The sequence below is a fragment of the Punica granatum genome, chromosome 8 (assembly GCF_007655135.1).
Source record: "Punica granatum isolate Tunisia-2019 chromosome 8, ASM765513v2, whole genome shotgun sequence".
Taxonomy (NCBI): domain Eukaryota; kingdom Viridiplantae; phylum Streptophyta; class Magnoliopsida; order Myrtales; family Lythraceae; genus Punica; species Punica granatum.
Genome location: NC_045134.1, coordinates 5,258,129 through 5,277,287, shown reverse-complemented (window position 1 = coordinate 5,277,287; position 19,159 = coordinate 5,258,129). Strand labels below are relative to the sequence as shown.

The following is a 19,159-nucleotide window of genomic DNA, read 5'->3' as shown; positions in this document are numbered from 1 at the left end:
AAAAGAAATTGTATCTCGAAAATTCAAAAAGAAAACAAGGAAGAGAAAATTGATGAACAAACATGGTACTGCCTTCTAGCTTAGTCTCCCCACGAAGAGAATCTTCATGAGCAAAACATACTTAGCATAAAGCTCAGGGATCTATAAAAGTGGGATCCAGAAACGATCATAATAAGAGAAATATTGAATTCAGCAAGCAAAGCAATAACATGAAAGTCAGGCGAATGAAACTCTTGCAAGAAACTGTAGCGAGCCTTCCTTGTTAGGGTCAATCTCAGCTTATCTATACTTAAACCAGACAGCCTCTCAAAAAAATCATGAATTCTTTATACCCACTCTCCGACAGAGTGAGGCTCCTCATTTGAAAAGTCTCAATCCATGCCAACAGTAAAATCACACCATTAGAAAATTATAAATTTATACTAATGGATTATAAATATGTTCGTATGGATCTCTATTTTCCAACATCTTATGTGTTGTTAGTAAAAATTTCCGTTAGTAAATGTCTTTTATTATGTAGTGTCATATGATTCGACCACGCATCCGCCATTGATAATAGCGATAGTCACATGGGAAAGCGAAAAGTCATGTACTGAATTCGAATTGATCGTAAGATTATCAAGTGGTTGGATGCATGTGGCAAGACCAAGCATTAGACATGATAATAGATAATAAATTCTTGAGTCCACGAGATTCTCATGTTTAGTTGAGTCATGACAATTCACATTTTTATTCTCATATTTCCTCTCGAATGGTAATGTAGGTTATCATCAATGGTGGAAATGTGGATGCCCATTTTAATAGGAATGTACATTACTAATAATTTAATTATCGAGAATCTGCTATATGCCTCCTAAAAGATAAAGGTTCGAGCATTTTCTGGCTCTCAATATGGCTAAGCTGCATGCTTCGCTACAGTTGAGCTAATCCAAAAACGCCGACATCGGCCTTATTAATAAAGCTACTAGTGTGGCCCCGGAGATGAGGCATGACTTAATAGGGGACTTAAGTGCATGGTTAGTGATATGCCACACTGGCCGAGGGTGAAACTATGGTCTTTGGCGGGAATGGACCCATGATTTCAATTGAGGGGGCGAACTCTTTGAAGGGGACAAAAAATAATAATGTTTCCGATTTAGAGAGATAGATATAAGAAATTTCGTAAAAAATTAGATTGTAATATATAAATTTTTTTAATCTCAAAATTTTTGAGGGATGATTGCCCTCGAAACCAACCCAAGTCAATTCCTAGCCTTAAGCCTAGGATGGGGGACTTGTTGATCTCGTTGAGGCATTCGATAGAATATCAAGAGCCGACCATTGTCGGTGCACATTTGCTGGTCCCATTCTCTCTCTTTTTTTTTTTCTTTTCATGAATTACTTGTGGGATTCCCGAATAGATTTTCTTGTTATAAAAGAGATATATTGATTTAGTATAATAAAATAAAAATTTTAATAATTAATAAAAAAGTATAAATAATTTCATAACGAATATCAAATTTGAAAATTATTCTAATGCGCTATTGGTACGTCCCTTTCTCTCGAGTATATTTTCTCTAGCTACTACTCGTTCCAATTTTCTCGGTTAGAAAATCGAGATTCGGGTTGAATATTGGTAGAACAATCCAAAAAGAGATTGTCCAGGCTAAATGGTTGGTCCAAAGGTTGGGGCATTGCTTGGACTAGGTTTATTTGGGTTTTTGGGATTTGAGAATAAGATTTAATATTTTTTAAGAATTTTGAGTTCGAATCTCTTCAAAATGTTGTAAGAAGTTACCAATGATTTAGGTATAAGTATAAAGTAAATGGTATGCCTGGACTCGCTCAGGCAGTTATTAGGTTATCTTAGCCTAGAAAAATCGGATTACCACATTAAAAGAAAATTTAAAAATCAAATTTAGTACAATAAAATAAAATATCTAATAATTAATAAAAAAATATAAATATTTTAATAATGAGTATCGAATCTGTAACTTCTCAATTATCGGATAAGAGCATGTACTACTGCGTTACATCATCTTCTTGTCGAATAGATTCTTTTCAACAACTGATCGTTTTAATTCGCTCGGTTAGAAAATCGAGATTCGAGTTGAAAGTTGTTAAGAGCAATACAAAAGAGAAACACACAGGCTACATCGTAGGTCCAAAGGTTGGTGCATTGCTTGGACTAGGTTAATTGGGTTATTGGGATTTTAGAATAAGATTTAATATCTTCTATAAGATGTCGGGTTCGAATTTTTTCATAAAACTGTGATAAAGTAATTTCTATAAATGTTTTAAGTAAATGGTTTGTTTGGACTGGTTCATGGAGTTATTAGATCATTTTAGCCTAGAAAAAGAAACTTGAGAATCAAATTTCGAACCAATCTAGATTCATAAACTGACGCTCTCGAGCTCTTCTTGACAACCGAAATTTCATACTCTATTCGGTAGGCACATATGTTATCATTTCTCCGTGACTATCCACATTCGGCAATATTCGATGATCACGGTAAACACGAGTCGAAGAACCTGTAGTATAACGCGGATTGCATATTATAGCACGGGAACATGCCAACATATGGAGAGTTGTTGGAGACCGTCGTGGGTTCGCTTGATCCCATCTCAATTCTAAAAAGGGTCACCGTGTGGACAAAGCAAACACAGTACACAAAAGTTAAAAAGTGTGGGGCCCGCATTGCAAAGCCGCGTAGTGTGCCACTAATTGAGGCAGCCACTAATTCTGCTGGCTCACTCCTCACTATACGCTCCACAAATCTAAAGTAACAATAATAATAATAAATAATTTGAGAAAGAAGATCCCGCACAGTAATATATATCGTCTGTTAACTGAGCGATTACGTATTGGCTTCGCGTGGTAAGAAACTGTTTGCAACCCTTTTATTAATTGTTAAAATTTATATTTTATTGTATTAGGCACATTAACGATCCTTCGTAAATGAAAAAATGTAAATTATAATTTAATGAAATATGAAGAATTTGAAAAAAGAAAATCAAATCTGCCAGACAATCTGTTCACAGAAAACCTTGCACAAATGCCGCACGCCCTCCCAATTTCCATCGTCACTTTCATTTCACCGAACTGAAGAATACTCGTTAGAGAGAGCCGACGCGTTTTCTGCTCATTCTCTCGCATACACACGGCGCATCTTTACTCTCTCTCTCTCTCTCTCTCTCTCTCTACCATTGCCACCGACTTGGATACCCGAATTTGTCACTTTGCTCTCGGGATATGAGCAGTCAATAAGAACATTGACAAATGAATGGATGATGTCTCATGGGAGAGGCAGCCGAGATTTTCTCCCGTATGGAATGCGTTCAATATCATCCTTGATATAATGTATTTGTGAAATTTTTTTAATGTTTTTGTTGGGCTGGGAGGAGCTGGACTCATTACATTGTCCATGCCCAGCTGAGCTTTATCAGCTAGGCCCAATATATCATTCGGAATCGGGGCTGAGGCTCCGTAAGTACGGGGCTATCGACCATGCTCTCTTTAATGGCAATACATCGAAAGGGCTACGGAGATCACTAGTCGATAATAGTTGACACCTTTCATTTTCTTAGGTCGGGACATCCTTGTTTACATTATAGCATAGCTGTTTTCGACGCGATTTAGTACACCGTGATATCATAAAGATTGGCTGGTGAGATGAGAAGAACCTTAACTTCGTCAAGAAGCTTGACAAAGCTGAAATTTTGACCTCTCCTTTTTAGAAAAGAATTTTGGAAAGAGTGTATCACTTGCTTTTAGTGACAAAATAAAAGGTAGTGCTTCAAAAATTCGCGAATGATAGATAACTTTTGAAAATATTTTGCAAAATTAGTTCCACCAAAACGATTTGTAAGGTGTTGTCGTGTCACGGCACTATTACTCACCCTTGTTTTAAAAGTAAGATGTCTATGGTAAGATGCTGATCAACATGACTTATCGTGCCGCTTCATCATATTAGAGTCTGTGCCCGCGCTACGCACGGCGATGACATACTTTTTAAATTATTCAATACATTGATTTCTTGAAATAACAATACAACTATTATTGATAAATAAATATATAGTTTAAAGGTCATAATTTCTTAGAAAAGATAATTTGAGTTTAACACAGAAAAGAAACCGGCCAATAGTTAGAAAAAGGAAGCAAATGGGCCGTTTGGATTTTTTTTTTTTTATCAGAAGGGGCGTTTCTTTTACCCCCCACCCCCAAAGTTGAAGAAACGGAAGTTCCTTTTTGAGCAAGAAGAAATGGACGGTCAGAATCCATAGGAGAGGCAGGGTGGAAGAAGAGGGAGAAGTGGCTGAGTGAGTACGACGTTATTTAAGTGAAAATTATCAATATATCCTATATTAATTATTTATGGCTGTAATTAATTAGAATAATGAGTTATAAGTAAATATCGGAAAGTGAAAGTGAGCCAGTAACTATATATAAAACAGTACATTTTGGTAATGGTAAAAAAACTAAAAGAATAAGTTACAAATAATTTTGGATCTAAGCATAGAGCACCAACCGTCGCTTTGGCCGAGTGGTTAAGGCGTGTGCCTGCTAAGTACATGGGGTTTCCCCGCGAGAGTTCGAATCTCTCAGGCGACGATTTCTTTTTTTTTTTTTGGTATTCCATAATTAATTAATTTAAATTTCTCTCTCTCTAGTCTCTATATATATATATATATATATTTATTTATTTTTGGGGGGAAAATATAAGAAAGGGTAGAAAAGAAAAAGCAAAAAGAAAAATTGAGAAATCAAAAAACCCTAGGCCTTGTTTGTCTTCTCCATCGAGTCTCCGCCTCAGTCTCGTCGGATCTCTCTTCCTCTGCTGCTCCATCAGGTATACTCTTAATCAGCTGAACGCTATAATGTCCTTCACTCAGTTTGCCTTGAGCACGCATCGTGTTGGTGTTCGGATGGTTGGTTTTACAATGTCCCGTTCATGGCAATTTCTCCAGTTTGGGTTTTACGGGCAGTTGAGGGAGAATCGAGAGATGGGGAATAACAGGAAGGAGGAGTTGAAGGTGTACAATTCGATGACGCAGCAGAAGGAAGTGCTGCAGCCCCTGGTGGAGGGCAAGGTGGGCATGTACGTCTGCGGGATCACAGCTTACGATTTCAGCCATCTCGGCCACGCTCGGGCCGCCGTCGCTTTCGACCTCCTTTACAGGTCCATACATCATCGATAAGCAGAATTGAATTGTTTTATTTGTAATATTTTTATGCCTGTGCGCGTGATGCATTGCATTCTTCGCAATTTGCCTATGATTCGGTTGTTAGCTTGGATAATTAGCCGAGATAGATATGCCCGCATTATTGGTTTGAATACAGGGCAATCATTATATCTGTTTATATGTGGAGTTTCTGATAGAAGGAATCTATGTGCTTAGGGAAAGGCATGATTCTCGGCAAAGTATCTATTTAGCACTGTAATTCTTTTTTGGGCATAAGCTTAATCAGATTTGATATATCTTCATAACAGTGTAAAAGTGATTAATATGAACTTAATGCAGATATCTACTACACTTGGGATATGAAGTTAATTATGTACGTAACTTCACCGATGTTGATGACAAGGTAAATCCCATAATTTGCTCCAAACTTCTTGTGGTTTTAGTAGCCATTTTCCCATTTTCTGTAATAATTATTCCCTCAAAGATTCTCTGCATAATTTCAGTTGTATTTATGTTTTTATTGCTTCTAAAATGAGTAAATCGGCCTTTTAATTGATTTTTCTTCTAATATGCAGATAATTAATCGGGCCAACGAAAAAGGGGAGAATCCCTTGTCCTTAAGTGACCGTTTTTGCCAAGAATACCGTAAGGACATGGATGATCTCCAGTGCTTTACTCCCACTCACCAGCCCCGCGTTTCCGACCACATGGAACAGATCAAGGCCATGATTCAGCAGATTATTGATAATGGTTGTGCCTACGTAGTTGATGGAGACGTGTTCTTCTCTGTTGACAGAAGCCTGGACTATGGGCAATTGTCAAGGCAGAGGGTTGAAAATCATAGAGCTGGCGAGCGCGTTGCAGTAGACTCACGAAAACGGGACCCTGCAGATTTTGCTTTGTGGAAGGTAATAAATGGCGATCTCCCTCTTTCTTAAAGATAGTTAAAGAGACCTTGAGCAGTTTCCTGAAGAATTTTGAAACCTTACTAAGTCTTGTGAAGGTCTAGCTTGGGCCTGGGAGAGGCTAAATCTGCTTTAGGTGAGATCGGATTTGGCTGGTTCAGGCTTTTGCCCACCTTTTGTGGTGGTGGCCAGAGATTGCCTGGTTCAGCAGTTCATGTGAATCTGGTTGAGGCTAAGTGTCGGTCTGTCAAGCTTGGTTTCCTAGTTGCCAAATGAAAAGTTTTGCTGATTATATAAATCAATGCATATCTCAGGCTGCAAAGCCTGGTGAGCCAAGCTGGGAGAGCCCATGGGGCCCAGGAAGGCCGGGGTGGCACATAGAATGCAGTGCAATGAGTGCTCATTACCTTTCCCACAAGTTTGATATTCATGGTGGTGGAATCGACTTGATATTCCCACACCACGAGAATGAGATAGCCCAGAGCCGTGCGGCATGTCCAGAGACCCACATCAATTACTGGATGCACAATGGTCATGTAACAAATAACAATGAGAAAATGTCAAAATCTCTTGGGAATTTCTTCACGATTCGTGATGTAAGTGAAAATTATTTCTCCTTTGTTAATTGATTGATATTATGTCTCCTAATTTTATTATATGTTTTCTCATAGATCACTGAGCGATACCATCCATTGGCCCTGAGGCACTTTCTGATAAGTGCACACTATCGATCTCCTCTCAACTATTCCCTTTTGCAGCTGGAAGGGTCCTCAGATGCTGTTTATTACATATACCAGGTGCAATATCCTTATCTATATAATTCGAGACATAAATGACTTTACTTTTAGGGTGCATCAACCAAGGTGTCCTGGTTTGGTTTAAGACGTAAATAGCTCCCACATGCGTGCACGCGCATGCACACAGACAAAAAACGCACTCATATCTATAAATGTAGTTTTCAGATCTGAAGCTTTACTAATTATTTAAAGAAGAATTTTTATTTGATGGATTGTATCAATTATTAGACTCTTTTATCCTGATATTAAAGCCCATGCTTTCATAGGTTTAAGTTAGACCACTTACTAAAAGCTTTAATATGTGTTTATTGGTAGACACTGAAAGACTGTGAAGATGCTTTGGCGTCATTTAAACAAGAAGGTAATGAGCAACCCAAAAACAAGCCCGTGAAGGTGCTTCCTGCAGCTCAGGAGTGCATAAACAAGGTCCGGAGTGAATTTTATGGCAAAATGTCGGATGACCTCAACACTTCTCACATACTCACTGGTGCATTTCAAGATGCCTTGAAGTTCATAAATAGCAACTTGAACACCCTTAAGAAGAAGCAGCAGAAACAGCAGCAATTAGCTGTAGTTCAGTCCCTGAGAGATATCGAAACACAACTTAAGGAGGTTCTTGAAATTTTAGGGCTGCTCCTGCCTCTCACCTATGAGGAGGTAAGTTGATTTTGATGCAGTCTGGATTTAATGAACTTGGGCAAATCCTCCAGTTTTCTCTTCCTTAGGAACTAGGAAACATAGGGGAAGGCAATCTGTTGGATTATCTATTAGAGACGTTTTATGATCCGAGATATCTTGTGAATACAGTATGATCCATTTTTTTCCCCAATTCATTTGGTTTTAAGAGATGAAAATTAATAAGAACCAGAAGATTCCACAAGCAGACGTAATTTAAAAGGAAAATGTGAAAATTTTCCTTGTTTGTAATCCTGTTTTGATGTTTAGATTAAAGTTTGGAGTCACCCAGGAATTTTTAATGATCCAAAATATTGGTAGAAGTGAAATTTACAACAATATTTACCTGTTTCCTTTGCTTTCAAAGATAAAGAGTTTTCGATAAACTGGAGAAATTTAAAGAATCAAGAGGAGGAAACTTCCTGTTTACTTTTCAGTGATAGGAAGAAATTGACAATTTTCTTTGGTTGGGACCTGGTAGGTTCTTGCAGAGTTTAAGCGAAAGGCATTGAAGAGAGCTGGGTTGGAGGAAGCTGACATTTCGAGGCTTATCGAGGAGAGAGTTCAAGCAAGAGCAAATAAAGAATTTGCGAAGAGCGATCAGATAAGGGCCGATTTGACTGCAAAAGGGATCGCACTCATGGACTTGGGCAAGGAGACTGTGTGGAGACCCTGCGTCCCTACCTTCCCCCAAGAACCGAACGATCAACAACAGCCAAAGTCATCGGCCGCCCAAGAACCGAATGATCAACAACAGCCAGAGTCGTCTACCACCCAAGAACTGGATGATCAACAACAGCCAAAGTCGTCTGCCGCCCAAGAACTGAATGATCAACAACAGCCAAAGTCGTCTGCTGCTCAAGAACCGAATGGTCAACAACAGCCTAAGACGTCCACCTGATGGAATTGTTCCGGTATACTCTTTTAACAGTTGGTTCCCCGACATTCAAGGAATCTCATCAATATAAACTAACTTACTGTGTTTTCACAACAATTTTTTTTCTTATATACCCATGAGGGGGCAAAATTAGGTAAAGAAGTTTTTGAGGTTTTATAAGGACATTTAGATCTGAAGTCACGTGGTCCCCCGGCGAATGTCTTCTATTTGAACTTCCCCGCACCATTTGATGGATACCGCAAGACGTGTATTTAGTTCGACAGCAAAGACAGTATTGGTATGTCAGTCAAAGACATTTGTTCCTGAGCATTAACATGAAATGTTTTTCTCGAAAAATCAATCTTCTAGTACGTGGCAAGTCGAGCAACATTCCGTTCGATAGGTACGAGGGCTGTTGCAGTCGGGTTTCTTTCCCGGCAACATCATTTGGATGGCAGTACCGTTTTCAGGTTGCTTCGGACATTGTCATACCGTCCTAAAGGGCCGGTCGTCTTTTCCTTGGCCGCCAAGACATATTCAAATGGAAGGTCGCTTCTTCCGTTGACTTTGAAAAGCATAATTTGTGGGCCCGTCTGTTCAATGTAAAATATCTGATCAGATCAAAGCCTTCATCTCAGTTGACTTTCATGCGCAGAATGGCACTCCTAACTTTTGACTTTTTGGAATGGCAGAGTTTTTTCTTCTCGTCAAGCTAGGAAGTCTCGGATGGCACACATCTTTTGAGATTAGCATTTTGGTCCTCAGTCTCTGGACACTGTTTTCGTTGTGGAATTCTAACCAGTAGTTGCGGTTTGAATTTGATGATGATGTGTTATCTAGGTGGAACATCTTGTAGCAGTCGATGGCTTATGCAATGGTGATCTAGGCTTAGCCGTGCCTAAGCTGGATGATCTCCTCGTCCTGCATGTAGTTTGTGTGATTGTCATTGGTTGAAACCTCATTGGAGTTCTAACCAACGGCTTCGGTGATTTTCTTTTAATTTGATGATGATGTATTATCTAGGTAGAACGTCTTGTAGCAATCGCGCAATGGTGATCACTAGGGGTGTGCATGGGTACTGGGTATACCCGGAACCGATCGGAACCTACCCGTTAGGGTACGATTCGGGTAGCTCGTATTGAAAATTGGGTAAGTTCCGGGTATTAAAATCAGGAACCGGTGAAAATCGATTCCGGTTTTAGTTCCTGTCTACAGAGTACTTGAAACCGGTTATTTATTAAAAACAAAAAAGAGGAAAGAGTAAAGTTACTGTCTTCTTGAATGAATCAGAACATAGGCACTTTGTTGTGTGAGACCGTAATATGAATGTTTAATTTTGTCGATGGATTGATGAGATACATTATTTTTTTGTTGTTGTCAATTAATCTAAATTTTGTTGATATTCTATTTGGCGTGATTATTGATTATGTATGTGACATTTTCGATTTTATTTAACAAGAGAAAAAAATTTACAGGTTCTAATTGGGTATCCAGAACCTGTGGTATAATACAGGTTCCGGGTAGGTTCCGGTTCCAGGATTCAATAAGGTAGGGTCCGGTTCCAAAATCTTGGAACTTATCCCTTACAGGGTAGGATCCGGATATAGTGAAAAATATAGGGTATCCGCAACCGATGAGTGGTCACAGGGCATCCAAATAATAAGAAATGAGAGCAAGATAATGAGTTAGCAACAACAGGGAGGAGGACCGGATGGAAGGGACTATTTTAACAGCTCGTGGAGATTTGAGGATTTGATGGAGGGAAAGCCAATTAAGGATGAACATGTAAAGGGAGTCAAAGATCGGGGGACCTAATCTTGCTCCACTTGGAAAAATGAAACTTTATGCTCTTAAAATTATTTTCATGACCCATATGATTAAAACATGATTAAAAATAGTATATTCAAACTTCTTAGCTGTATTTCACCAAAAAAAAAAATGGTTTTCTTCTTTGCTAGTTCCTCTTATCATCAGGAGTAGGTGATTCCCATACCCATCCCTTGAATCTGTGTCTGTCTTCTATTTCCATCTGAATTCAAAATTACACTCAATAATCAATAATTACATGCACTTCAAAAACTTCCCTATATGAAAAATAAAAATCCTAACTTGGATATTTTTCCTTGATCAATCGGGGCAGCTGTTTGTATCGCATTGCTTCGCTTTATAAAAGGGTGTGGGACTGCACGATGTAACGGATATATATGATTGAAGACGCCTAACGTAATGGACCCAATGGCCTACGATGTGCAATTCAGGTCGACCTTCGGGCCAGTATCTATGTACAGTACTGTCCTTTTATACAGTTACTTCTATAGGGTCTATTGCCTAGGCTCCCCTTCCCTTCTCACTCAATGGAGACCGCAAACCGCTCTTGTGCTTGGTGTGGCGGACTGGTGAATTGTCGGAGGAAATCGGAGACTTTGGAGATCTCGAATGGGACTTGTGGCCATGGTGGTGGTGGTGGTGATTCCCATTCCTTTTCTTCCCTTCCCTTTCCCCTTCCTTAGCATGATGATCTTCATTTGGCGAGTCGCTTTCTACTGGAGCCGTGTACACGAATGGCCCGATAGGAATGTCAGCAAAGTCCTTCAGGGGCTCCAAGATCTCGACCACAGTGCGCATCGTGGGCCTCTGCTTTGGCCGGTGGCTCAGGCACCGGTAGGCCAGTGCAGACGCCTTCTTGGCCCCCGTCTCCGAGTACTGACCCTCAAGCCTTGGGTCCATTATCCGGCTGAGTTTCCGTGCATCGTTCAACATGGGCCTGGCCCACTCCACGAGGTTCTGTTCTCGGTGTGGCCGGCTCTTGTCCACCGACTTCCTTCCAGTCAAGAGCTCCAGCAGCACCACTCCGAAGCTATAGACATCGCTCATTGCCGTTAGATGACCTGAAACCAAGTAAATTAGTTTGAAATTGCATTCGAACATTTGGAAAGATATAATTTTTAAGCCATGGACTATAGAAGCCTAAGCCAAGTGGACCGCGACCGAGTCATCTTATATCTACATTTATTATTTACAACTCTACTTCAACGACGAGTGGGTGGAGTTTGATAGGAATATGAGATCACATTGAGGCACCATGTCGAGCTACTATTTCGTAATCCAACAAATGGCATGCGATATGGTATGCAAGTACTTACTGTTATTATTAAAATTTCATATTGTGCTCATACGAGCTTGGACCCATTTCCTTTTAAAAGTTCAAGCTGATAAGTGGTGATTCCTAAATCTCATATAAACCAATGGATATTGATGCATTTTTTCCACGTGAGATTGATATCCGCAATAGTTATTTATTATCAGAAGCTAGAAAGAGGCACTTCTATGAATTACCTGTCATGATGTATTCGGGGGCAGCATAGCCTTGCGTGCCCATGACTCGGGTGGATACATGTGTGTCGTCTCCCTCTGGACCGTCCTTCGCAAGCCCGAAATCTGAGAGCTTAGCAGTATAGTCCTGGAATACGGTTGGAAAACCATTTAGGAATGAGTCATCTACAGAACATAAAAGTTCTGGAAGAGATTGAAAGTTCTAATGAATAGGCAGAATTCATGAATACTGAATTTAGGCTTACCGAGTCCAATAGGATGTTTGATGCTTTGAAGTCTCTGTATATGACTGGCTTCTCTGCCTCGTGTAAGAAAGCCAAGCCCTTTGCCGCCCCGAGAGCGATCTTCATTCTTGTCGACCAAGGAAGTGAAGCCGAGAATCCTACACGATATAACGAGTAGATTTGATTTAGTTAAACCTTCAGAAAATGCGAGTTCATTCACTGCAAGTAGGATGCTAAATTGTGAAACAAAGAAAAAGGCTCACTTCTGAAGAGCTGATTTTCCAGGCTGCCTCGCGGCATGTACTCGTACACTAGGAGCCGGTGCTCGTCCTCGCAGCAGTAACCGATCAACTTCACCAGGTGGGGATGCCTCAGTTGCCCGAGAAAAATCACTTCCGTCTGCTCGATAACATAAAAAGATGGATGACGACCGTTAGGAGGATATATCATCGTTTTTTCCATAAATGCCATTCGAGATGCAAATAATGACGTCGGAAAGAGCCCATTTCACCTATGAATCTAAGATCCCGAATTAAGGGAATCAAAAGGATATGCTTATCGAGAAAAAGGAGCTGTGATTTCCATTGCTGCTAAAAGGCAATGTTTTACTCACCAGCCACTCCTTATGGCCTTGGAGGCCCTCCAAGTCCAGGAGCTTCACAGCCACGGGCTGAGCCTTGAGGCCTGGCCGGAGCTTGTCATCGATGAATCCCTTGTGAACAGGGCCGAATCCGCCCTCCCCAAGGAAGTTGCTGGACGAGAAGCTCTGCGTGATCACCTTGAGCTCCTGGAGGTTGAACGCATAGAGGTTGGACCCAGCAAGTGACACAGACAGGTCCTCCGAGAGAGTCGTGATCGAGCTGGGGTCGCTCAGGTCCGATATGGATATCCTCTGGAACGAGCTCTGCTTCGTGACTTGCTTCTTGGGCTTCTTTGTCTCGGGCCTGTAGCACCCCGGGACGATAGATTTCCACGATATAGTCTTCCTGACAGCCATTCGGGAATTGGGAAACTGGAGAAAGCTTTAGGAATCTGATCTCCCAATTGATTTTCTTGAAGCTTGAAGTGATCAAATGAATCAAAGCCTAAGCAATCGCCGACATCTTCTTACGCTGTTCTCTTTGCTTGGGGTCTTGTGGGAAATGCATGAGATTTCTATATATAAATGGAAGAGGGAAATGGCGAAGAGAGAGGGACCAAAGACTGTTCAAAATCAGCAAAGGTGCTGAGAAGGTGTCCAGACTTGCAATGGAGACATGGAAGCTCAATTGCAACTCCCCTTTATAATTTTCTACATACTAAAATTTCTTTCTTTTTTTTTAAGATAAATTATTTTTTTAAGATATTGGTCCCAACAGTTGTGGTGACCTTGTACTGATTGGGTACACCATGGAATTCTTCCACCGGATTATTTTATTTGGTTTAGCTTATGCAAGCTTATGTGTGCTTGGCTAAATTTAATGGTGGTTCGGTTACAGGAATGCCGTGATCCCAGTCATAGGTAGATAGAAAAAAAGGGAAATAAAGGGGTAGATGCATGACAAAAATCATACCAGCGAGAATCGAATATGAAATACCGGATGAGGGCGTATCACTGAAATTTTTCAGTAATTAATTATATAATCGATTGGGTTAGTGTGGAGGGGTTTCTAATAAAGGGGAGTGATTGGGTTTGAAGTCTACAAAAGTTGGTTCAAGGGACAATGACTTGGCTGCCTTCTCTCTTGACTTTGGGGCATTGTAACAACTTTAAAATCTTGATTTTTCTAAAAAGAATAAAGAGAACTTTGGTTTGATATTTATTTGAAATTGATGTTCTGGAGGGCATTTGGCAGCATCGTACGGACTAATGGAAATAATATCAGCATTGAGGATGGGAAAAAAACAAAGAGAATTCTAGAAGGTTAGGTAATCGATATATTCTGTATGGATAATTTGCATCGTTCTAGTCATTTTTCATGTGATTACGACAAAAATAGCTCAACCGTGCTGCAGTTTTGATTCTCTCTTGATTGCGATATCGGTCGAGATCAAGATCTGCATGAACGATGTATATTTATGGCTCTACAATCTATTATATAGGTATTTAATTTTGACTCCTTAATATTGTGTAATGAGATATCTCGATTCATGTAATATTATTATGTTATGTCAATAGTTTCACAAGTTTGAGAGACTCAAAATGATGAATTCTTCATATTTTTGTATTTAGTTTATAGGCCCCAAAAGTAATCAATAAAAAAAAATTAAGAATGAAAGGAAAGCATGAGTTTGTTGCTGTTATAATAGTAAAGACGTGGATAATTGTGCACATTATCTTGCATTTGAAACTCTCAATTTATTTTTTCTCATTTTTATTATTAATATTTTTACTATTTATATTATATATATATTAATTTAAAATACTCTCATGAGAGTTTGCGATTTTTTTAAAGAGGAGCTTCTACATAAGTTTTCTCGATAAACTCTCAATTCGAGCTTTCAGACCAATATCCTCATTAATTTATATTTCAGGTACTTTCATCTTATTATTTGATTAAAATCTACTATTATATTAATATATAAAAGATTCCTCACGCAAAAAGTTCAAGGAAATTAAACGAGAAAAAACACAGGGCATGTTGATAAATTGAAAGATAGAGTAAAGTGCCTACAAAAAAATTGAGAAATATAGAAATAAGAATATTATATCTCATATTTTCATTTTTTACTATTATTTTCCAAGTTATTTCAACCTTTTTTTCTTCATATTATCTTTTAGGTTACGCCAATTTTTTTTGTATTATTTTACAAGTTTTGATATCAAAAAGTTTCCCATAATTTGCATAGCTTTATGGGATAAAGACAAAAATGATCCTATAAGTTTGATCATCAGTCAGTTCTGATCCTATAAGTTTTAAAAGTGCCGAATAAGTCATACACGTTTGATCCGTTAAACATTTTTTATCTGCTCCGTAACCGATTAAACATAATTGCTGATATGGATTTTATGGTATTAAATTTATCCACATGACAATATATTATTGACTGAAAAATTTTGAAAATACAAAACAAATAAAAAAAGAGGAAACCCCAACTTGTGTTGCCGGGGGGCCCTTCTAGTCTCCGGCAACCTCACCTGGGGGACGGGTCACTAGAAGGCCCCCCTCCCCCAGGTGACACCTTGGCCTTCCTTTTTAATTTTTTTTTTTTTGAAATTTTGAATTTTTTTTCAAAATGTTCCCCATAATTTGCATAGTTTTATGGATAAAGACAAAAATGGTATTATAAGTTTGGCCTTCAGTCAGTTTTGGTAGTCGGAAGGGCCCCCCACCCCTGGTACGGTCTCCTATCCCTCCTTCTGCGCTCGGGGGGAGGGCCACTCATGGTTGGGGTTCTCTCATCTTTTTAAGTTGTTTGCATTTTTTTGAATTTTTTATTTTATTTTTCAGCCAATAATACAAAGCCACATGGATAAACTTAATGTCGTGAAGTCCACGTCAGCAATTTCGTTTGACTGGTTATGGAACGAACCAAAAACGTCTAATGAATCAACCATATAGGACTAATTCGGCACTTTCAAAACTTATGGGATCAAAACTGATCGAATACCAAATTTATAAGATTAATTTTGTCTTTATCCCAATTTTATATTTGACTATATAATATTTCATTATATATTTCGATAGTAAATGTTTTTCTATAACCAATCAATTATTTGATATATAACTAGCATTTGAATTATCCATTTATTATTATATATTTCATGCCATCTACGGCATTATTGAAAATGCAAATTACAAAAATACTTAACTAAAATTGTCAAAATGCAAAATTAGTTACAAATAAACTACAAATCACTATCAGAAAAGTTTCTCATCTAATGGAATGAATTTACTACAAGTTATCAATACATATTTGTAAATATATTGCACAAAATATTAATTAAAGTATATAAATATGAATGCCTGCGCAATGTGTGAGTAAGCGGGCTAGTATTCAATTAATAGAGATTATCCCGCTCGCCCGAATTAATTGATATAATAATAAAAGAAATGGGCAAAGAATGAGAAAATAGCATTTGACTTGGTTGATTTTCTTACGACGATCTCATCACTGATTAGATCGAAATTAAATACGTCGAGTTACAATTAGTGATGTGGCTGTGTTATTTTAATTCAGCTTTTCATACGTCAATGTTCTACTAAAACTTCACCAAAACAAGATTCATTCTTAAAATAAAATCAAGCATCCCTATAACCGAAAAAAGAAATTAAGCCGATACCCCAAGAAAGAATTAGTCTACACACATTCTTATCTAAAATTTAGAGCACGTCAATTTTACCCAACTCTACCCAGGGAAAGAAGACAAGAACAGTCAATTTATACATTTTTTTCCTTAAATTTTGATAAAATGAAATTCTCTTGCAAATAATATGGAAACTTCTAAAATGTACTTATGTAAGACAGAGAATCGGCAGCTTAAATCACCAATCTCCCAATGGTTTTCTTAATAATTGTATAATATAAATATTAAATGTGAGAAAGACATCTTGAAATTAATAAAATCATTCTTTAATTTGGTATTGAAAATTATTTTTTAGTTTGATATAATCGCTAACAAATACTAATGGGTTAATAATAATAAAATACAAACTTTTCACATTTTAACAATTATAGCATGAACTTTTTTCCTTAATCTAAAAATGTATAAATTTTCGATTTTAGAACAAATATAGCATGGCGTCAAATTTTCTGTTAATTTGGACGAAATCGAGTTCACAGAGAGCGCCGACGACTCCAATCGGGAGGAGGGTGCTAACGACCCCAATCGGGGGGTGATGTCTGGGGTCGTGGCTCCATCTGTCGGAATCGGAGAATCCCCAATTTGAGGATCTCCTTATTCTGGAGGGTGGGTACCTCGATTATGGCTACCCCCGATTGAGATCGCTGGTGCTCTCCGTGACTTCGATTCTGTCCAAGTTAACTGAAAATTTGACGCCGTGCTAGAATTGTTATCAAATCGAAAGTTCATACATTTTTAATTTAAGGAAAAAGTTCGTATTATAATGGTTAAAATGTGTAAAATTTGCAATTTTTATTATTATTAACCCAATACTAATTATGCTCTTGAGTCTCTTGTACGTGTATTCTTTAATTCAATGTATATCTCAAGTCAAATGAATAAATTAACTGAAAGACTTCGATAGATAAATTACGGTCTACGTACATTATCGAGTCTGAGAAGTCATCCCAAGAGACAAAAGCCATATATGAATGGTCATGGGGACAAGTCGACAACGCCTATTAGTGTAATCTTCTTCAGCCTTCGGAAGAGATCAAGTTAAGGTAGGTACGCTTGCATTTTGTATGCATATAGCTTCTAGAAGGCTTGATTATTTAAAAGTGAAATATAAAAAATAAAACACATATTATATCAAAATGAAATATATATTAAAATTAGTGATGGCTATCACCTTTTTTGCATGGTAATAATTTACTAAAGGAAAATAGAATAAGTAAAGAGATCTATCACAACTGTTTGATAATTGAAAATTAATGCAATTTTTTGGATTCTAATTGAGATATCATTGGGAAGCTATCATATACAGGTTTTGATTTCGGTATCTTATCACCTCCTAAGGACACACACACACACACATATACAAATGATAAGAAAAAGTAATATGAAGTATATTATTATACTTTTAATTGGTCGAACACCCATAGTTAATCTTAATTATTTGGTTGGATCCTAGAGAAGATTATTATGCGCTTATTATTATAATAATAATCTTGTCCTATGCCAATAGTTACAAAAGAATACTGACAACGGGGGAACTATGGGGAGTCGATGAAGTGTGTTTTTTTTCTTAAATCTTGTTTATTAACTTGCTTACTTGTTCTTCCTAGCACTGCATTACCTTAATTCATTTAATTTGTATGATATCATATAGTAAATTCTTACGCTCCAAGAAAGTTTACATGATTTGTTTAGATGAAAAGATGATTTCACCGATATATAACGCGGTGCCTCCACCTAAAAAATTATTATACACAAGACACTAATTAGCCCTTTGGATATCTGACTTAGCAATTGATTTGCCTGTGACAATTACATAACTCACCATAATTTAATGCACAATATGGTAATATAACAGGTTCTTATGTTTGAAAAAAATTTGACCCGATTTGTTTCGACTTTGATATAGATTCACGCTCGATCCCTCCAGCTGGGAAACGGTTACACTGCTCTCTAATTATCTGGGTTGGTGGTTGATTGCTTTCATCTCATATATGAAATTTCGATGAATTTCCGCATATTATTAGCATGAAATAAAACCTACACATGGTAAAGGGTGCTATGATTAAGCAAAATCATTCATTGTTCGAACAAGGGTGCATGGATTGAAATGGGGGGTCGTGGTCAAAGAGGGAGTAGGTGGAAATGGAATGGACAAAATTTCCATGTCGTCACCTGGAGAAAGTCTCAATATCTACGTGTAGTGGTTCAAAATTTTTTTTGGCATGAAAAAATATATATGATCTTAATTAACAGCACAACCGCGTCCTATAACTGCAGTCTGACGATTTCGTAAAGACAAATTCTTCTATAGATATTAATGTATCGTCAAATAATAATTTTGTTCGAATAGTCAGATTAAGGTGAACAAATCAATCCATCTACAACTACCTTACCTTCTCCATGGCATTTTACCAAACCACCGATTACCAAAATATTTTTCCTTCTATTTCTTTATTTTTGTGAATGTGAAAATGCTACTTATTAAAAAAAAAATGTTTCTCCGTTTATTGATACTTTGCTTATGCCAACAGAGATTATTATTATTATTGTCGTTTGCACTTACATAACTTATTTAGGTACCAAATAGGCCGGTCATCAGAGGCTCAAATGAACAGTGTTACCGTACGATGAGGTCAGCTTCGATGGACGAGATCTTGTTGATAAATCTAGATCAGACGGATAGAGTTTTCAATGAATGGTCGATAATTACTGATTAACAAACCTGGTTCATATATGTAATCGATCATGATTATTAATTAGTACGACTGGATTAACGGAATTTTCATGGTACCCTCGAGTGAAACTGGGACCAGATCGACAGCGCATCGAAAAAGATGGCTAAAAAAAACTTTCATGGACATTGACTACTTTCTAACACGTGCAAGAAACCGAGGGGTTAT

At 37.9% G+C, this 19,159-nt stretch overlaps 2 protein-coding genes and 1 non-coding gene across 3 annotated transcripts; 2 read left to right on the top strand and 1 right to left on the bottom strand.

The window, feature by feature from the left end:
• Window positions 1–4,509: 4,509 nt before the first annotated feature.
• TRNAS-GCU lies at window positions 4,510–4,591 on the top strand. The gene has a single exon. It is a non-coding gene; the product is annotated as a tRNA-Ser (tRNA).
• Window positions 4,592–4,687: 96 nt separating this feature from the next.
• LOC116187823 (cysteine--tRNA ligase 2, cytoplasmic) lies at window positions 4,688–8,774 on the top strand. Its single transcript, XM_031516777.1, has 8 exons — window positions 4,688–4,829; window positions 4,948–5,159; window positions 5,503–5,566; window positions 5,739–6,071; window positions 6,383–6,664; window positions 6,740–6,865; window positions 7,181–7,522; window positions 8,022–8,774. Exons 2-8 carry the CDS (start codon window positions 4,984–4,986, stop codon window positions 8,439–8,441), a joined length of 1,743 nt encoding a protein of 580 aa, XP_031372637.1. The 5' UTR covers window positions 4,688–4,829; window positions 4,948–4,983; the 3' UTR covers window positions 8,442–8,774.
• A 1,639-nt stretch (window positions 8,775–10,413) lies between these two features.
• LOC116187824 (serine/threonine-protein kinase RIPK-like) lies at window positions 10,414–13,241 on the bottom strand. The gene is made up of 5 exons (XM_031516778.1): window positions 12,588–13,241; window positions 12,238–12,373; window positions 11,996–12,132; window positions 11,754–11,877; window positions 10,414–11,305 (listed from the first exon to the last, which is right to left on the bottom strand). Exons 1-5 carry the CDS (start codon window positions 12,969–12,971, stop codon window positions 10,746–10,748), a joined length of 1,341 nt encoding a protein of 446 aa, XP_031372638.1. The 5' UTR covers window positions 12,972–13,241; the 3' UTR covers window positions 10,414–10,745.
• Between the last annotated feature and the right edge of the window lie 5,918 nt (window positions 13,242–19,159).